Source organism: Trachemys scripta, chromosome 8 (genome assembly GCF_013100865.1).
Source record: "Trachemys scripta elegans isolate TJP31775 chromosome 8, CAS_Tse_1.0, whole genome shotgun sequence".
NCBI classification, from domain to species: domain Eukaryota; kingdom Metazoa; phylum Chordata; order Testudines; family Emydidae; genus Trachemys; species Trachemys scripta.
The window spans coordinates 104,728,103-104,749,558 of NC_048305.1; the positions used below are offsets into that span (position 1 = coordinate 104,728,103).

The following is a 21,456-nucleotide window of genomic DNA, read 5'->3' on the forward strand; positions in this document are numbered from 1 at the left end:
AAGACTAATAGATGTATTGGAGCATAAGCTTTCATGGGTGAATGCACATGCGTCTGATGCATGCATGCATCCGACAAAGTGGGCATTCACCCACGAAAGCTTATGCTCCAATACATCTGTTAGTCTTAAAGGTGCCACAGGACTCTCTGTTGCTTATAACTGCTATACGAACCTTCAGGGACGCAGTCGCTAAGACTTGTGAGTTTAAACGCAAGAGATACTCTAAATCTGTAGGGGGGACTTCCGCTAGTGATGGGCTTAACCCTTTATTATTTGCCCAACATGAAAAATATGTCCATAAGTCTGTTCTTCTTCAGGGTAGAGTTCTTTCTGGAAAGAAAAGGTATGTTTGGATCCTCTGTGAGCAGATGCTGTCCCTAGCAGTCAATAGACAATAAGCCCTGCAGCCAGATAAAGTGTTTCTGAGATTGGATGAAGAATCTTCTCTTGCCATGGAGAGAGGAGGCCTGGACACAGAGGAAGAAAAACTGGTGCTTCTCTGTTGAGCTGGAGGTCTGTGTACCAATACTGCCGAGGCCTCATTGGCACTATCAGTATGATATTGGCTCTGTCATCTCTGATCTTTCTTCTTTCCTAGGGATCAAGGGAAAATGAGGGAAAGCATAGAGATGATTGCTCCAATCCAGCAGGAATGCATCCGATAAAGAGTTCTTATTTCTGTGAGCCCTGCTGCAGTACAGGTGACGTCTCGCATTCTGACTGGATGTGAATAGGTCAATTTGTAGTTGACCTCACCTTGTGGAACTGTGAGGATATCACTGAACAGTTTAGAGACCATTTGTGCTGGTCATTAGACTTCCTGCTGAGTGCATCTGCCTGTATGTTTTTTTCTCCTGCTGAGTGGTCGACTAGCGGGTGAATGTGATGATCAATACATCAGAACAAGAGTTTCCTTGCTTCCGTGGACAGGGTCTGAGAGTATGCACCCTGCTGTTTGTTGATATAAGACATGGCCTATACCTGTTGTCTGTGAGCACCTGTACTATGCAATGTTGAAATGAACAGGCAAAAGGCCTTTGAGTCCCATCTTACAGCCCTGAGTTCCAGAACACTGATGTGGAACTTGGACTCCCAGCAGTTCCAGGGGCCATGCATATAGAAGTCCTGGCAACGAGTACCACAACCCAGAGTGGAGGTGTTGGAGATAATTGTAACAGTAGGGAATGGAGGACTGAACTACACGCTTTGTCGGCAATCTCCTACCAGTGAAGTTTTTTTGAAGCAACTGCATGTCCTTTTCAGACTGTGCACATTGGGTGTGTGTGATGAGATGCTACCCAATGTTGCTTCATTCATACACAAGGAAAAGATGCAACAAAGGCTGAAGAGAACACTAGTCTTAGAGATCTTAGGAAGAATTGTGTTTAAAGAATCTCTTTTCTGGGAGAAAAGCTCTGATTAGAAGGAGTCTAGGACTGCTCAGATAAAGGTGATCTTTTGTTTGGGTTATAGAGAGGACTTCTCAGGTGATCAGCAACCTCAGGGACTGCAGGAGATCACACGGCAGAGAAGAGATCCTATTCAGAGCTGGCACTTAGGAGCCAGCTGTCTAGGTAAATCGTCCTTAGATAGGGATGGGATAATGTCCTCTAGTGTTAGCATCCTGAACTTTCAAGTCTTTATAAATTTACTGAGGTTTCTGAAGCCCAGGATGGGCTTCAAACCATCTACATTCTTTAGTACTAGGAAATACCCAGAGTAAAATCCCTCCCCTTGGCATTGTAGAAGAATCTCCTCTGTTGCCCCTTTTGTAGAAAGAAGCTTATTTTCCCCCATACAAGTTCTCATAAGAGAGGTTTCCAAAGGCAGGAGGCCTGGTGTGAAACTGGGTCGAGTAACCATTTAAGATGGTGTCCAGTACGCAGCAATCTGAGGTAATCTTGCACCAGGTATCTCAGAAGGATGAGAAATGAGGTTTGAATTGCAGAGGCAGATGTATGCGGCTCTTGACTATCCCATCACAAAAACGGCCATAGGCTGGGACACCATATAGCGAGGGATTGTGCCTCTATGCTGTGGTCTTTTTGCAGGAGCAGTCTTGGAAGAAGCAGGAGAGTCTCCGGGATTGAATGTTCTGCTGCTACACACAGCGGGACTATCTGGAGATTGCTCTGTAAATCTCTTGGGTTTAATTCTCTCAAGAGTCTCATCCATTTAATCACTAAAAAGACCTGAACCCTTAAAGGGGAGGTCCTCTATCGGTTTCTGGGAATCTGGAGCAAGGCCTGATGATCTCAGCTATGAAGATCTTCTCAGATCTATGCAGTTGCCATAACTCTAGCAGTAAAGTCTGAGGTGTCATATATTGCCCTTAGCACAGCTGGCTAATGTTCTACCTTCAGTGACCAAACTCTGCTATTTCCCTTTGTTCTTCCAATAAGGAGTCCAGTAGAGGGTTAATGAAGTCCTACAAATTTAGCTGTTATTGTACATTTTCCTAACTGAACTGTTAACTCTCATATTGAGAGTTCCTGAAGAAAACAAAGACATTGTATTTCAATGTGTCTTACAGGTCATGTAACACTACAGCATTTATATAATCCTTCCACTGTTTAAACCTTAAAGACTCATAAATGTGATGGAGCACACTTCCCTGATACTTTGATTCATGAAGTTACAATGTGTTGATAAAGCATGTTAACAACAGAACACAAATTTAGGGCCTTCTTTTCAATTTTTACAACAGTGTTACATTTGCAATAATGTTTCACGCATCATTATCCCAGCAGTAATAAGTCTATGTTAGAAAGGAATGTCAACTACTTTTGTGAATGTATTTTTGCTACCTACAGTAGCTTTCCTATCTATAATGAATTAAACACAACAGGTACATTAATTAGCAACAGCCAATCTTAAGGGAGGCAGCAATAAGAATTATATGGGACTACACTAGTTGGAAAGATTTTAACAATTTAGTATGAATCATGTAACTAGTCTCTCATTACATGGCGATGTATAGAGGTCAACGGCTAAACGTGTAACTACTTACTTCACTTACCCGATCCCTAGATTACTATGTAATTATACTTAGTTGATCCAAACATAATTATCATGTAACCTGCACTGTGGTTTAGAACATACAGTAATCAATTTAACCCTCCAATGATGTAATATTTACCATGTATTTAAATGGTCAACAGTTATTGGGCCAGAGTCACCTCAGGCCTACTCTGATTTCTGCAAACGTACGGTCCAGCTCAGACCCCTGGCTCAGTGCACTGATTCAGTGTCTCCATCTGGCAGAGCTCCTATGTGATAATTAAAGCGGTTCCTCCATCCTCTGGTGAGAAGCACAAAGGGACTCGGCAGCAGAAAAACGTCCTTCTGTGAACGCTTTCTGTGGCACAGAGGGCCCTGCTGTGTAATTTACACCTCCCTGGGCTAGCTTTAATGAATCTGGCCCAACACATAAATGCATGGCAGTTACTTAATACTTCTGTCCTGACACAAATGTGTTACTAAAATAAAGTGTTGTGGAGTTCAGTAAGGAAAGGGTCAAATTCCAACTGCCCCTGCTTTTCTGCATCTAAATGCCACCTACTCTAGGAAACAGCCCTATTGCTGACTACTATTTTTGAGAAAGGTTCTCTCAACCAATAGCAAACATGGCTTTAAGTGCTTGTCTACACAGTTCCTAGCACTGTTAGAGAAGTGTTCTTTCAGGACTTCCTGTAATGGCACTAAAATGTGTTTTGTTTCATCAACACTAACGGTTTTCACATCCATTCAAGTAGATTTGGTGCTGACATCCTCTTCCAACAATGCAACAGTTTCCTACCATCAAGGGAGCAAAATTCAGTAACAGGAGAAACACTTGGGAACAAAATTAACACAAGTAGTAGTGAAATTAGCAAATTTAATCTGTGACCCTTTTGGATTATCATCTGAGAGTATAATGGTACAAATAGACAAACAAAGTACTTATCCACTTTAAATCCTGAATATTAAATCTCAAGAAAATAACTGTATCCACTCTTGAGAGTGTGCGGCTGAAGCGGTGTTGGTTAAAATAACTATGAAAAGCAGAACACACTGATTCCATATTACTATCCTTACAACTGAAAACACATAGCAGAAAGGCAATGCATAACAACGTCTCAGATTCAAGGAATAGAGTGTAAAGCTCACCTGAGACTGCGGGATCGTGGCCGCATGGCTGGAGAATGACGTCCTTCCTCGTCAGTGATGCTCTCAGTGCTGAAATGCTTTGTCAGGAAATGAAGTTCATCTGCCGTTGGCTGAAAGGGCAGCTGGTGCAGCTTCTCCTGGGATGAGCATGATGACTGAGTACAGAAAAATATAGAAAAGAAATACACTAAACGCATGCATAGGGGACAGCTCATGAATGGAACAGGAACGGATTCTGCCAAACACCGAATACTCCAACAGAAAAGAGAAGTTGTTCACCAGAACAAGTGCCTCTTTTTATTTTCATGACTAGGCTAGCTTGACGCTAAAGGTATATATAACTCTAAGGCTGTTAGATCTGGACAGCTTTTGGGGATGCCTAAGAGATTTAAATTCCCACATGTCCTCTAACTATTCAATCTGATCTTGAAGGTAACTTCCTAGTGGGAGAAATGGAAGGGAGAAACTTTGGGAAGGACAAAGAGGTTCCTGGAATGTTGAACAACTTTTCTTTCCCTTCCCTTCATGCTCCCTCATCTCAAGAATTTCATTAGCATGCAGTAATGCTATGGAGGTGTGTAGTACATGAAAATTAACACTGTTAATTGGTTTTCTTTTAAGTTTGTTATTGTAATTGCTCTGTATTTCATTTCTCCCTAGTTTTACCCATCAGGCTTCTTCTAGTTGGGCAGACAGTAATAAAATCAGGGCAGCTGACTTTGCAGGTGTGTTGTATGTAGTGTTGTTGTAGCCACGTTGGGCCCAGGATATTAGAGACACAAGGTGGGTGAGGTAATATATTTTATTGGACCAACTTCTGTTGGTGAGAGTTCTGTTTTGTGCCTCACTGACAGAAGTTGGTCCAGTAATTGATATTACCTCACCCTCTTTTGCTGGTATGTGTAACGAACAGGGTTTCCCTTGTTTGTCTGTTACAAAGTGGTGAACAGTTTATTCGGTTTTAAATGGTCTGCTATGCTTATGACATACATACACTGGGATAATGCATTGATGTGCTGAGTAAGCACTTTTAACTCCTGAATCCAGAGACAATGGGAGTTAACTGGAACACACTTTTGGCAAAAACGTGGATGCTGTTTAAAGGTTGGCTAAAATCTTCAGAAAAGATTAAAAACCGAGTTTCTAGAGTTATTTGCTGTTGACGATAGAGATGAGTTTTAGAAAAGAAAGTTACCTAGTGTGGCTCAGAAGTGAAAGCCAAGTGCTGATGATAATGTCTCAGGTTAGTCTGAATTCACTGGGGAAAAACAGCACTCTTTCAATGCTGCTAGCCCACAGTGGTGGTGGTTTTTTTATTGTTTAGACCAGATGCATCCAAACTTACCAGGAGCCTAAGAACACCACTTAAATTGCAGGAAAAAAACAAGAATTGTGCTGCAGCTGCCTACCTCTGACACAGAGGTTGACCTGTGGAGAATCCTAGTATATTATGCGGTATCCGAGTCTGGCTACCTAGATCAATGTGGGGAATTGCATGCTGGGGCCTATAATCATATATGAGACAGGCTACAATTTCACATAAAAAATTAGGGCAGCTAAGGTCTATGGGGCAGCTTCTCTGCCCTTATGTGTGCAGTACAAGGAGAGAAAGTTCTCTGCGCATCTTGAGGTGGAAAGGAATGGAAAAACAGTGATGCTTTCCAAGAGAAGTACATGCCATCGACTGGATAATATGCTGTCATATAGGACAGAAAGCTTAGAGAGACAATAAACTTAAGAAGTGTAGTAATATCAGGGTTCCTAAGTGGCTCTGATATTACATATGTCTTTGATCTAGAAGAAATTAAAATAAAGTCAGCATATAACAAGAGCTAACATATCTGTCAAACTCTTTGCAGATTTAGTAAATAATAGCGTCACAATCCATACACCCAGAAAAGAGATGATGGTTACTGGCATTTCAAGCACTGAAAATGTATGCCTGCCAGCAACACAATCACTCAAGAAACAGAGAAAATTTAAAAATACTCATCTCATGACATCTCACCAAAACCCTCCTTCCACTTTGTCTCCTCAAGAGATATCAGACTATACAGTGCTGGAACTCCAGGGAATATTTAAGGAGATCCTGTGCCAAGTATTAGGAGATGTGCTTTCTTTAGCTCTCAAAAGCCTTCAAGGAATACATCCATGTACTAACAAAGCATGAGAGCAATGCGAAACACAGCTGTATTATTGATTTTCATGAAGTCACAGAATTCGATATTAGCAGTAGAGCAATGCAAACATCCCTGTGGTATCTCAGTTACAGCCAGAAAATTAGCCAGCTTATTGCAAGCAATAGCTTGTAGCTAATGTTACTGTAGCTTTTAAATTAACTCTGAGCCTAGTAAATAAATAGCAAATTAGATATCTAAGGAAATAATTGTATATTAGCCTGTTCAATTAATTTCTCTAGGTTCACATATCTGAAAGTCTGCACCCACGTCAGTCATGCACAGCATTCTCAGTGCTTGCACGATGAGAAGCGTACTGTCTTCATACAGTATCTGAAATTTAAAAAGGCAGCGGGTATTTTGCTGAAAAATGGACTTTGTGGCACCAGCAATACAAAAGTTGAAAAATTTACAGAGAGAGAGAGAGATACTTTTAGTAAGCTCAGTATAGCTAAGTGTGTAAGTATTGATTCAGCTGGCAGAGTTGCTGCCATTGACCAAGACCACCACAGGTTGACTCTCACTAGAGAAATGGGCATAACACACAGTAATTCAGGCCACTAGAACGGGGACTCTTAATTGGTTCCATACATTCCAGTATTTCACTCACTAATGGTAGGCCCAACAGAAGGGGTTAATAAACTGGTTTCTCTCGTTTTAAGAGGCAATATAATACAATGGACCAAACACACCAGTCAGGAGCTTGGTATTCCCAAATTCTAGTCTCACCTGTGCCACTAACTCACTGTATCCTTTCAAGCCATGTGAACTCTTAGGATATGTCTACACAGCCCATGGGAGTGAGCTTCCCAGCCCTGCTTGACAGACTTGGAGTAGTGAGGCTCATGCTAATACTCCAAACATAGATGTGTAGACAGTGCTTTGAAGTTGCGGTTTGGGTTGGAGCTCAGGCTCTGAAGCCCACCTCCCTCCCAAGACTTTTGCCCATGTCAAAGGATTCCTCAGGCCTTCCCTTTGAACAGCTCTAGTGCCCCCAGGCTTCAGAATAAGGACTTGAAATTTGGCAGGGGGTGGCCTTTGCATCAGCGAAGTGCTTTTTGCTGGGCCTGTGAAAATCTGCCCCAAATTTGGCCAAGTTATAAACTGTTGAACCATCACATTTCAGACTGTGCTCCTTCCCTTCCCGACTCCTAACTGTGACTGGATGCTGTACACACCATTTTCTCAGAACAACGGCGCATGGTCCAGCCCAGCGTTACAGGGCCAAAGCCAGATTTTCTTAATAATGGCCGCTCCGAGCTGGGATGGGGATGGCCACTGGAACTAAGAGCAAGGAGCCAGGCCCTGGCCCTGCTGCCCAGATAGCATGAAGAATGAAGCTGCCAGATTTTGAATGCAGAAGGGAGAAAAGCCAGACAACATGGGAGAGAAAGGAGTAGAATGGGAAAGGGAATCTCGTGAGACTAGGACTGGAGTGGGGGGAGAGGGAGAAACTGACTGGGAATTGTGGGAGACTGGTAATGAGAATCCAAGAGGGGGAGACTGTGATGAGGACCTGGGGATGGGATGTGTGGGTGGGGAAATGAGGCTGGATGAGGGGCCCAGAGAGAGAGACTGGAAACCAATGGAGAAGGAGGGAAGAGAAGGATTGGATGAGGGATTAGGAGGGGACAACTGGACAGGATGGTCAAGGAGGCTGGGGACAAAGATTTGGAGTGGGATGGGGGAATTGGGATTGGCTAGGAGAGGAGACTGGGACTGGGTATGGGGAAGGGAAGAGACAGAGTGGTTGGGATAGCAGACAGTGAGACCAAAGGCAGAGACTAGGACTGGGATTAGAAGCCTAAGGAAGAGAGACTGGGATTTGGTAGGTGAGGAGAATGGGAAAGGCACAAAGAGCCAGGAGTGGGACAGGGACAAGTTGCAGGAGATGGGGCAGAAGGGTCTGTCCATTAAAGCACACTCCCCTCCAGAGAACTGGAATGGAACCCAAGATTCCTGAGCCTCATCATTACTCTGCAGTCATCAAATATTTGTGAAACTCACTGGAAAAGCTTGTGTCTCATCCTCCCCTCTAGTGATGGTCCACATAAAGGATGATTAACCTACTATTGCTATCAGTTACTTCCTTAGCTCAAGGAGAAGATCAGTGCAGTGGATCTGAAGTTTCCAACTCTCCTGATGAACCATTGGGTGACAATGTGATACCATTCCATATAATTTGTTTTCTCGTTTTTTTTTTTAAACTTCAGAAATTACACACACAAAAACGATGTTAAAAGATCATCATCAAGGTTACAAAAATAAGCACTCAAGAGCAACGAAATACCAGAATCAAGGTGCTTATGTTACCTTAATTTATACCCCTTGTGCATATGCATTATGATACAGTCTTTCATGACATGAGCATACATTCTCTTTCCACAAGTCCTCTGCCTCATTCAGTTCACAGGATGAACCTGCTCTGGTGATGACTCAAGGTTATGTAGTAAAAGGGGCTGTTGTCTGCAGGCCCCCTGCTTCATTTGTTGCAGAAGTTGGAAGGTGCATGAGGGGGATGGATTACAGTAAGAGAAAGGATGGTATGTGGTTAACACAGTTAAATGCTGCCCTGGATAACTGAATTCTCTCTCCTTCAGCTACAATTCCTGGGTGATGCTAGCAAGTCGCTTAAACCAAACTTCTCACAGGTGGTCACTCATTACGTGTACCTCATTTTCTGGGTGCCTGACTTGAGACCCTGGAGTCCGATTTGCAGAAGTGTAAAAAATTCACAGCTGCAGATAACATCAGTGCGAGTTGTTTTTTGAACATATAAAATGCTAAAATCGGGTCCTCGTCATCTCAAATTGGGCCCCCAAAATTAAGAACATAGCAGCAGCCATGCTGGGTCAGACCAATGGCCCTTTGAACCTAGTGTCCTAGTTCTGTTAGTGGCCAGAGCCAGATGCTTCAGAGAGAATGAACAGAACAGGGCAATTTCGAGGGATCCATCCCCTGTCGCCGTTTCTGGCAGTTAGAGGTTTAGGGTTACTTGGTGGACGGGGTTGCACCCAACCATGTTAGCTAACAGTCACTGATGGACCTATCCGCCATGAACTTATCTAATTCTTTTTTGAACCCAGTTATACTTCTGGTCTTCACAATATCCCAAGGCAACAAGTCCCACAGGTTCACTGTGTGTTATGTGAAGAAGGACTTCCTTTTATTTGTTGGAAACTTGCTGCCTATTAACTTCATTGGATGACCCAGCTTCTTGTGTTATGTGAAGGGGATTAGTCAAGATTAGTAGGTATTCTTTACCTTAATCTCCCCCATGTCTGTTCCCCACCTGAAAAATGCAGATAAAAATACCCTCTTGCCTCACAGAAGTGTTGTGAAAATTAATTAGCTAATGTTTGTGAAGCACTCAGACACTGTTGTGATGAGTGCCATAGAAAAGCCCATGAGAAAATTAACAATTCTGTCTTCGGAGCAGGGTTTGAATAGTAAGCAGTAAATAAGGCCTCAGGCCACATTTTGCTTAATGAAGATAAAACAAAACACTGAGTAACTAACTGCTCATTAAGTGAGCACAGTCCATCCTTTGCACTGAATAGGGCAGGGGTGCTATGGAAAAAAATAAAACGTGATCATGTAATTAAAGACTATCATAATGCATACATACAAGAGGGACAAATTAAGTTTACATGGGCAAATTTTATTCTGGCGTTTCCTAACTTTTGAGTGCTTGATTTTGCACATTAATAATGTTCTTTTAATTGAATTTTCTATGTAATTTCAAATATAATTTACTGTTGATACACAATGAAGAGTATGATTCACAGTGTGACATGTCAGACTGTGACATTAAGGAAAAATGGGTGCAGGTCTCTTTCAATTTCTGACAATGGCATATTAGGCTTCTGGTGATATTGTGGTCAGATAAGCTGTAAACGTCTAGACTCTTTCAGTCATGTGTATAAGGAAAATATATAATGAAGGTACAGCTGCATTCAGAGAATCAAACTATTATCAAATTGAATAACAGGTGTATATTATCACCTTTCCTCCCAGACAGCACGTTAGTAGAGAGCTCTTCTACCCACTGGTGACTAAAGTTCAAAAGTGGACAAGAATTTCACATCTGGTTTAAAGGTAGCTGAGAGCTTGCTAATGATTAAGCATTCCATCTCCAAGTGCTGACACTACCGATGCAATGTTCCCCTCAGCTGTGCAATGGAGAAGTGGCAGTGGGACTGGCACGAATATTGAAGGCAAAGAGTAGATGGGAAGAGCTGGGAAATGGAGAAAAAGCAGCACAACTGATAATTAAAATAATTTTCAAAGCAAACAGCATATTAAATAAAAGGGTGACAAAACAATGAAAAGATATTGAACATTTAGCAAGGATTTAAAAGTTGATGGGTTAGGGTGTATTTAAACACACAGTTATCTGAAAAAGTCTTTGCCACTTACTGAAACTGTTGAACTGGGAGTGTTTGTTCCATATCCAGATGAAGGAAGAGAGGCCAGGGACCAGCGGCGCCCATCCGTTCTGGGGAAAAGATGCAAGAGAAATTATTTTGATGGATACAATGTGGACAATGTTTTGAGGAAGGTTTTCCCCTAAAATAGATTGCCAACCTTACATTTTAATTGCATTTTCCAGAGAATCCAGTGGTCCTAGAAATCACTTTGGGTAAAATTTTCAAAATGCATCAGTGTGTGTGAGGAGCTTAAAGCTCATTGAAAGTCAATGGGATTTAAGCTCCTAAGTCACGTAGGCACTTTTGACCGTTTTACCCTTTGTTTTTAAGTGGACATTATTGGGATCGGACACATCTACTTTATACTTCCAAATTTCATTAAAAGAGACAGTCACAGCAGCTGATTCCTTAGGGTAACACCTCAGGATCACTGCTGCTGCAGCTCCTTTGCCCTCCAAATAGCACTTTTATATTCTATTCTATTATCTAAAGATCACGTTCCTCACTACTATTTACAATCTTAGTCGTAATTTGCTTTCTTGTATTTATAACCTATGGAAATGTCTCCTCACCACTGGAAAGAGTGTTGTGCACACAGCTGTTAAAGAAAAAAAATGTGACAAACCAAAAAACCCACTGATGCATACTAGAAATACTGCAGAAAGGGTGGTATAATTTGAACACCACACCTGTAAAACATGAAATATGTAATTGCTTCTAAAAGAGACATCAATTTCCCCCAAAAAACCTCCGGGAGGGAGAAAATTATGTTCATTAGCTAAATCTAGTAAGTCTCTCTGTCTCCTGTTAAACCCCAAAGCGTTCTATCCCATTCACCTTCCACTCTGGGATGGATGATAATGGTTTCCATCCTGTCCTGTACTCCACATCAATAGAACTACCGCCATTTATTAAGATTTCTGGTATAAGTATCATTTATCCAAAAACAGAGGCAAATTATCAATACCTGTTCACATAAAATGAGAGTGAATTCAACAATTAAGAGCTTTTAATACAATTTAGATAAGACTCTTGGTTTTTTGGTGCAATTTATATACAGTACATGGGTATATGACAGGATTTTTTTTTGTTATTAGTAGAGGACCAAACTTGGATTTATAATGGAAACTCACTTAACCTTTGCTATGGAGTGACTGCCATCTCTCCATTACCCACCCATGTAGGCCCCTTGGTTCAGGAAGGTTCTTAAAGCATGTACTGGAAGTTAAGCCCCTGCTTTCGTTTTTCCCTGAATAAGGATGCTTTCCTGAACCACAGCCTTCTTATATTGACATGTACCTCTCCTTGTGGTAATAAAACTATTTGAGCACCAGAGAGGGGAATAAATATATTTATTTCTGAAAGAATACAAAAAAAAGTTCATGCTTCATGCACAAAATCATAAAAGTTTAAGCTTTATAACCAATTCTTATTAATGCATGCCTTAGTTAAAACCCCATTTAGACATAGGGTGTTTCTGGCAAGATACCAAGAGAATCCTTCCCACATATTGCAGCAACTTGTTATATTCCTGAAAAATTCCAAATCTCCTGTACATTACAGAAAATTCCTTTCTTACCTCCATAAAAGCAAGTGTAAACAGACAATGTGAATTATTGGGCTACACGATCAGGTAGCAGACTGATCACTGGACTGGGATTTAGGAGATCTGTGTTTAGTTCCTGGTTCAGATAGACTTTCCATGTGACATTAGGCAAGTCACTTAACTTACCACGTGCCTCAATTCCTTCATATATAAAATGGGGACAATACTTCTTTCTTATTTCACAAGAGTATTGAGGAGATAAAATCCATTAAAGATTGAGAGAGGCCCAAATACTATGGCAATGAGGGCCACATAAGCAGACAGACATATTAGATGAGAGATTTTTAGAAAGCACAAATATTATTGAACAGATGCAAAATGACAGAAGATTAGGCCCATTTTCCTCTTCAAAGGATTTTCATATTTTGATTGCAAAGATGTAAAAACTATCTCCCATTCCCCTTAGCTCCACTTAAACTATCCCAAGATGGCAAGTCTCAGTTCTTGGCGCCATTTCCACAAAAACTGATGCAACATTGAGAAGCGTGTTAAGCAATCAATGTAATGAAGACCAGCTGAGTATCTTGCCAACAAAGAGTATCAGTATGCAACTAGCAAAATTTCTTTTTCAAAAATTCAAGAAATAGACAGCAAGACTTTCAAAGAAAATTACTTCCTCAATTAGCAAAATGTTTCAAAATTACTTCAATGTGTAAAATAAGAGGAAAATATATAAAAAGTGATGCAGTACTAATTTAGGAAGGGATGCTAGGAACAAAAGAAAACTTTAGGTCATTTATTTCATTTTGGTATTATCCCTGCTGGGACAATGAAACATTGGCAAAACAAACAACTTTGGCCATACATAGCCTACTAAAAAGTAATTTTAAAGCAAGTGTGTTTGTGGCAGTTGTGTTAACATCACGCAGTGTAGACTAGATCAACCTCACCATGACAAAGTGTTGTGTGAACAAAGCATTTTCTCCTGGAGGGATCCCGGTTAATTATAAGTTGCTATACAAAGACTCAAAATTTCTATTCTCAAAGTGTAAATGCTGAATGCCTAAATGGGGTTATTACAGCACACATACTCATTAGCCACAAATCATAATACAATCATGCAAAAGCATTACATACACACAGCAGCAATATGTATCTGATATACCCTTTACCTGTCTGCTCTGTGTCCATGGCTGAATTGAAGAAATTGTGCAGTGATAATAAGGAAGGGAAAAATAAAAATCATGAATGTGATTTCTGGAAAACCAGTAACAAAATTTGACTATTACCATTACAGTCACTTTTACTGAATGTCACACAATATTGCATGGACAGAAGTGGATATCTCCTTCATACTGGGAGAATTCTGAATATTCTGACTCTGTGGGTTTGAAAAATACTCACTGAATGCTTATCGTCAACTGCCTACGGTCAGATTTTTGATTAACCGCTACTTAAAATGAGGGCCACCCTACAAGATTTAGTGGTGAACCTATTGGCCTTAAAACTAGCATGCTGCTTTCTCAACCAGAACTGCAATATTTTCCATAATGCTGAAGGATCAACTGGCTACAGTTCTGTACTGCGGGAAGAGGAGCCATAAATACTGTATAAAAAGGATCATCTCTGAAGAGAATAGGTCAAATGCAGAGGGAAGAACACGGGCACAAAAACCGATTACCTACCTTTTAGTAACTGTTGTTCTTCGAGATGTGTTGCATATGTCCATTCCATTCTAGGTATGTGCGCGCCCATATGCGCAGTCATCGGAGATTTTTGCCTTAGCGATATCTGTAGGGTTGGCAGTGGAGCCCCCTTGAGTGCTGCGCTCATGCGTCGGTATATCAGGCGCCGCCAGCCCTAGGCCCTCTCAGTTCCGTCTTGCCAGCAACTCTGACATAGGGGCAGGAGGGTGGGTAATGTAATGGACATGAGCAGCACATCTTGAAGAACAACAGTTACGAAAGGTAGGTAACTTTTTTCTTCTTCGAGTGGTTGCTCATGTCAATTCCATTCTAGGTGACTCACAAGCAGTGTCAATGAAGGTGGGCTTGGAGTTCACGGTCTTGCAGCGTGCAGCACTGCCCTGCCAAAACCAGCATCGTTCCAGGCCTGCGGGGTAAGTGCATAATGGGATGTAAACGTGTGGAACAGATGACTAGGTAGCAGTTCTACAGATTTCTTGGATCGGCATCTGAGTCAGGAAGGCCGCTGATGACACTTGCGCTCTAGCTGAGTGCGCCGTGACTATTGCTGGTGGAGGCACTTTTGCAGGCCGTGATCCAGGACGAAATCCTTTGAGCAGACACTGGGCGACCTTTCGTCCAGTCGGCCACTGCAACGAACAGCTGTGTTGACTTATGAAACAGTTTTGACCTGTCAATGTAAAAGGCCAGCACCCTCCTGATGTCCAGGGAATGCAACCTGTGTTCCTCTTCCCATTTATGAGGCTTTGGGAAGAAGACAGATAAGTAGATGTCCTGGCCGGTATGAAACTGGGAAACTACCTTGGGCAGGAACGCTGGGTGCGACTGAGAGATGGACCTTATCCTTCTAGAATACGGTATAGGGTGGTTCTGAAGTAAGTGTCCTGATCTCAGACACCATGTGAGCAGACGTTACGGCAACCAGGAATGACACCTTCCAGGAGAGAGCAGGAAGACAGAGGTTCAAAGGGAGGCCCCATGAGCCTTGACAACATGAAGTTCAAGTCCCAGGAAGGGACAGGGTCCCAGACATGAGGGTAGAGACTCCAGACCTTTCAAAAACCAGGCCATCATGTCATGAACGAAGACCGACCTGCCTTGGAACGGAGGGTGGAAAGCTGGAATAGTGGCCAGGGGGACCCTGATCGATGACAGGGACAAGCCCTGGAGTTTGAGGTGCAGAAGATAATCCAGTATCACCTTCAGCGAGGCCTGCTCAGCCAGGATAAGTCATTCCGAAGCCCAGCACATAAACCTTCTCCACTTGGCCAGGTAAATTGTTCTGGTGGAGGGCTTTCTCCTACCCAACAAGACCTGTTGAACCTGGGCTGAGCATTCCCGCTCTTCTGCATTCAGCCATGCAGTAGCCATGCTGTCCAGTGCAACGCCGCCAGGTTCGGTTGCAGCAGGCCTGGCCAGAGAGATAGCTGCAGCGGGGAGGCTACCGAAAAGTCTAGCAGCGTGCCGAACCAGTGCTGATGAGGCCAATCGAGGATGACCGGTGGGAAGGCGAATGGTACCGGTAGTACGGAGACTGGTGTCTCCCTCTAGGCGATCTGCGTTGAGACGGCGGGGACCGTGATTGCGGTTCCGGTGACCGAGGGTGAGCCCCAGAGGATCTGTGCTGCGACTCCAGCGATCTGCAGCATGGAGGTGGAGAGCACTGCTTTGTCTCGGGGATCAGCAGTGCTCCACTGCCCCGAGTGGTCTTAGCGGCTGGCTTGCCCTTCTGGGGAGCCTTTGCTGCTTCCTGCAGCATGTGTTGTGTCAGCAGCGCAGGTGGAGGCCTTTGCTCTCTCGGCACCAGGGGAGCTTGTGAAGGCATTGGTGCCATCAGGGCTTTAGGTCCCATGCTGCTCCTGGAAGTCGTTGGTGGACCTTTTAAGGGGCTATGGGCCCCGACCAGGGAGGCACGAACACGTGGCTCTGGAGTGGCAAGGCGGCCTGAAGTGAGTCCCTTGCCCGATGATTCATGGCCGTTCTTGACTGGTGCCAGAAAGCCGTGCTTCCTTGCTATCTTTTTGGGCACTGGCAATGAGAAATGGTGCCTGGTGGAGCTCAGTGCCGGGGCACACTGTGCACCAAGGCTGAGGTACTCGGCAAGCCCTGGCGGGGCAGCGTGGAAGCTGGGCGAAGGGCGGACTCCATGAGGCGACCCTGTAAACAAACATCCCGCTCTTTCTGTGTGCGGGCCCAAAAGTTTTTACAAATATGGCACTTCTCTCTCACGTGTGATTCCCCAAAGCTCTTGAGGCAGCTGCTATGGGGGTTACTTACAGGCAGTCCGTGCAGGGCTTAAACCTGGGAGACCAGGGCATGCCCCGTCTGAGGCGAAGTTCCCGCTAAAACGCTAACTACTAACTACTTAACACCAAGTACTATAAACAAACTATTTACAAGGCCCTAAGGCTCGAAGTCAGTAAAGATGAAAAACCGCTAGCCCTTGCTATGCAAGGAAAGGTGCGCTAACTAGGTACTGCCACCATGGGCAGTAAGAAGGAACTGAGAGGGCATAGGGCCAGCGGCGCCTGATATACCGACACACGAGCGTGGCACTCTGCTGACCCTATGGACACCGCTAAGGCAAAAATCTTCGACGCCTGCGCATGTGGGCACGCACACACCTAGAATGGAATCGACATGAGCAAGCACTCGAAGAGGAAGAATCCATTTCTACTTGATGGCAGGGCGTATGAGAGAGGAAAGGGTCAGAGGTGGATGATCTCTACGGCCCACACAACGATGGCATAATGTTTGAGAGAGATGGAAAGTTCTGCTCAGATAAGATAAGGAAGCATAGTACTTTCCAATGACCCAAGGCACAGAAATTCTCCTGGCAACACAGCGGAGTGATCCACTAAATATAGCTACACCAGCAGTGCCAGGACAACTAAACCCAGACTTTAAGGATTTAGTGCTACTGGTATCTTGGCTATTTTAAATATTGATGTCATTTTTCTCTTCCTTTTTTTTTTTGTTCCTTGTTCAAATAAAAACAATTTGAAACAATTTTACATTTTAAACTGAGCATCAACACACAACTTAGACCAAATTAAAATGTATTTTAGTAAAGCTATAGATAAAGGGGGCCCTGAGCCTCCCAAATCTCCCATTTTTCCTCCCCTTCCCTTCATTAAAAGCCAAAAGGAACAGCAGCCCTCTCTCCGGAGGAATGCTTGATGCAGCTACGTGTGGAAGCAGGTTCTCTCACCACTTCTGTCTGGCAGAGGAGTTTACTAGAAAGGTGACACACTTCCCCCCCTTCTCCCCCATTCCTTATGGCTCTCAAGAGCTCTCTCTGCACAGCTTCCAGCCCCTCCTTTTCTGGGATGGAATTTGATCCCCACATCGCAGCACTTCTATTTCTATAGTCTTTTCACAGCACCTTTCTCCTGAGGCAAAAAGCTAAGGTGCCAGGCACTTGATGCCCCCATATAAGTTTTGTAAAAGAAATAGTTTTACAAAATGAAACATGAATAGAAATATGTCTGTACAAGCCATTTAAAAAATCTATGAAAACAGTATGTTATTTGGAGTTAAATATTACCCACCATCATCTGCATTTGGAACCCTAACTTAGAAGCACAGTTGCCAACTTTCATGCAGTAAATAAGCACCCCGACTTTCACAATAAGCCAAAAATCAAGCTAATCTCATCTCAAAACAAGGCCAGAACAAGCCAATCCCTAAGAACCCCAACTCTCTATGTGACTAGATTCCCCCGGCATATAGTCTGGGACTGGGGGAGCCCCCCCTGTGCACCCCTGACTCTCTCCCCCCCCTTGCCCCTGCTTGCCAGGATTGATTAAAAAAAGAAGCAACAAACTACAAGCAGGTTGTGGCCTTGGAGCTCTGTAGCATTAATTGTTGCACAATTCATGATTTCCAGGTCACTGTTTAAACAATAAATGCTCAGCCAGAAAGGCAGACATTGCAGCAAATGTCTTGTAAAATCATCGATGGTATTTGCTAAGGGCAGGTTTGAATTTTCCCATCGCTGTCATCACAAACCCACCTATGAAATACAATGCACTGCTCCACTGAGGTTACACTGTTACAAGGTTTGCTTTCTGTTTTGAAGAGTGCTTTAAAAGCAATATTGTTAAAATTGTTGTAACAGCCAATAACTGCAGGAAGTTATGCCTCCAGTTTTATCAAAAGCTTTCCTTCATGCAGTCCTGGAACCAGATCCCAGGCTGCTGGCAACTGACTTCAGTGCAGCTACACTGATTTACACCTGCTCAGGATCTGACCTCCCTTTTTAAATAGGATCCATTTAACCCATGTGTACTGAACCTGCTCTCTTCCCTCCTGCCTGCCTCCTCCTCTTCCCGTCCCCTGTATAACAGGTATGGATCCAGATAATTAATATGAAACCATGACATTTGTGACTAACAATAACTCATCCTTATGTGATGCCTGATAAACAGCATAAAGTCTGCTGCCAGCAATATATAGAGGTGTCAGAGGTGGGAAGCAACTCAAGTGACTGACTAGCAAAGGCTTTCCTTGAATTATCTGACACCCAGGACCATCGCCCATGGGCGATCTTTGACTTCTCCTTGCCCCATATATTGCAACTGTTTCCAAATCCTGCCACTTCCTTCCTCCAGAGCATTTCTAAGATTCACCTTTCTATCTATCAAGCTAAAATTCCTGTGTAGGCCCTCATCATCTCCCATCTTGATTACCACAACCTCTGCTTCTCTGGCCAACACTCAGATGGTTTATTTCAGTCCAAGCAAAATGCAGCCACTAGGAGCATCTTCCTCGTACATGAATCTGATCTTACTACCCTCTTTGAATCCCTCCCCCACATACACCACATCAGGTTCAGTCTTATCCTTGATTTCAAGGCCCAAAATTTATCTGCTCCTTGCTACTTATTCAACTTCTCTCTCTTTGTGTTATGCCTCCCTCACTCCTATCCTGTGCCCTCTATTCTGCTAAGGATGCCAAATTCATTTATCTGTTTCATTCACAATTGTCTTCACACCTTCTCTTCTATTGTTTCTTACACTACACCCATCACCATGGAATCTGAGCTCCTTCCAAAAGTACGTTAGGTGATGTGACTAGCAGCTGTTATGTGAGGTTCCCCACACCACCAACTACATAGGAACACCCTTCCTAAACTTGTCAACAAGGCAACTGCCCTCTCCACATTTCAATCCCTCTGTATTATGCTAGTGAAACACTACGCTTTCCTTTTGCAAATGTTAAATTAATACTAAATGTAACCTATTACCTGTTTCCCCTTTCTACAGCAATATTGCTAATGGCCACTGTTTCCTTGTCATGATCAAAGACTGGGAATAGACAGAGAAAAAGACAGGTTGCAACCAGTCTTATGGTGCAGACATTTATCTATTTGGTAAATTCTGAGTATTTCATTCTAAACTACTATAATCAAAAAAAGAGATTCAAATATCATGGGTAGCAAAGAGATCAAGAATTGATGAACAAATATGCAGAATTTGATTGGCTTCATGAACAAATAGGTTTCTTTAAAAAGGAGACGTTCAGGATCCCTTAAAACACACTTCATCTACTGATTAGGAAGTGAGATCTGAAAGAGTGCCATGGAAATGTGACTAATAAACTATGTGTCTATCATCACCCTTATCACCTTGTTTTATCCCATCCTTTGCTCTCCAACCCTTCTGTCTCTGACTTTTTTTAGACTGCATGTCCCTCATGCAGAGACTCTGAATCATCTCCCATGTTTGGAAAGCACCTTGCAGTAGCATCCAAAATGTGCAACTGCAATCTAAATAAAAAACAATAAATAAGAACAATGGAGTGACAATCAGTACCTGTAGAGAAAACACAGGAATGTTGAAGACATTTCTAGACTCTAAAATCACAGTCTAATCTGAATATGAAACAGAACCTAAAAACCTCTAAATGGTAACTACTTTCCAAAGTAGAAAATACGCAGTACACTCAGGTGGCTTTCACATGCCAGTCATAAGAAACCAAATGTGCTAACTTACCTACGGGCAGGAACAAAGGAAAAATGAGCAGGTGCGTTGGGAGAGAAATTCCTGGGACTGTCCAAAGGACTGCTGCCTGTTTGAGAAAGTGGGGAACATTTACATTTGTGTTACAATCACAACAAATAACTTTCTTGTCATAATATTTGATGAGTGAGTTGGCATGCTACATGAACAGTTTTGATTAAGATCTATAGTTACAAATAACCAAGATCGTTGAACCTTTTAATAGCCTGAGCAATAGCTTGTTAAATATTTTTTTTGACTATGAAAAAAAAAATGGAAAGTTTATTTTTTCTCTCTACCATGAAATTAATGTTTTTCCTTACTTTTTAGAATGTAAGTTAAGATGTGGATTTTCCAGTTTAAATTGCCAACAAAAACTAAGTAGCACACAATGCAACAACTATATACAATATATTTGTTCTTGGATTTTTTTAAATGATTCTTCTGTATGAGTTAACCCAATATTTCGCAATGAGAAACGATAATTAGAAATGAAGCTGATTACATTCTACTCAAGATTAAGGAGGATTTTTAAGGAAGTACTTCTGTCCTCCCACTGTATGATGCATTGGTGCAGACTGCACTCTGTCAATAAAATGTATTTTAGTGCACAATCTTGCAAACCCAACATAGTGCTCCTTACTGTGAATATATTCCAGTGGAATTGCTCATGGTAGCAAAACAGTACACCTACGAGTTAATGCTTGCAGGAATGGACCGTAACATAAACGTGGTATTTTAAAAAACAACTCTTTGCCCATCAATAATTTACTGTATTTCAGAACAGTGGAAATTAAGATAAATGTATTTATTAAGTACACTTTTCTATCATGAAAATGAAAATTCCAATGTGTTAGTAAGCTGAAGGAAAAGATCTTTGAAAACTCGTGGCGATCGGGGGAGGTACTGAACAATTGGAAAAAGACAAATACAGTGCCCATCTTTAAAAAAGGGAAGAAGGAGAATCCAGGCAACTACAGCCTCACCTCAGTCCCTGGAAAAATCATGGAGCAAGTCCTCAAGGAATCCATTTTGAAGCACCTGGAGGAGAGGAAGGTGATCAGGAACAGTCAACATGGATTCACCAAGGCAAGTCATGCCTGACCAACCTGATCTCCTTCTATGATGAGATAACTGGCTCTGTGGATATGGGAAAAACAGTGGACGTGATATAGCTTGACTTTAGCAAAGCTTTTGATACACTCTCCCACAGTATTCTTGCCAGCAAGTTAAAGTAGTACGGATTGGATGAATGGACTATAAGATGGAAGAAAGCTGGCTAGATTGTCAGGCTCAACTGGTAGTGATCAATGGTTCGACGTCTAGTTGGGCAGCCGGTATAAAGCGGAGTGTCCCAGAAGTCAGTCCTGGGGCCGGTTTTGTTCAACATCTTCTTAATGATCTGGATGATGGGATGGATTGCACCCACAGCAAGTTCGCGGATGA

The 21,456-nt window shown here is 42.6% G+C and overlaps 1 protein-coding gene across 9 annotated transcripts in view; it reads right to left on the reverse strand.

Moving 5' to 3' along the window:
• Positions 1-21,456, reverse strand: part of MAST2 (microtubule associated serine/threonine kinase 2) — a 320,067-nt gene that overhangs the window by 63,657 nt on the left and 234,954 nt on the right. For 3 of the 9 annotated variants that reach the window (XM_034779932.1, XM_034779938.1, XM_034779936.1), the window contains 5 exons: positions 20,005-20,080; positions 13,475-13,495; positions 10,746-10,824; positions 6,597-6,659; positions 4,150-4,304 (listed from right to left, as the gene is read on the reverse strand). In XM_034779932.1, coding sequence (XP_034635823.1) covers positions 4,150-4,304; positions 6,597-6,659; positions 10,746-10,824; positions 13,475-13,495; positions 20,005-20,080 — 394 coding nt within the window. Of the gene's footprint in view, positions 1-4,149; positions 4,305-6,596; positions 6,660-10,331; positions 10,408-10,745; positions 10,825-13,474; positions 13,496-20,004; positions 20,081-21,456 lie in introns of those variants that run through there. The other 6 variants (XM_034779940.1, XM_034779934.1, XM_034779937.1 and 3 more) reach the window with 4 other exon arrangements.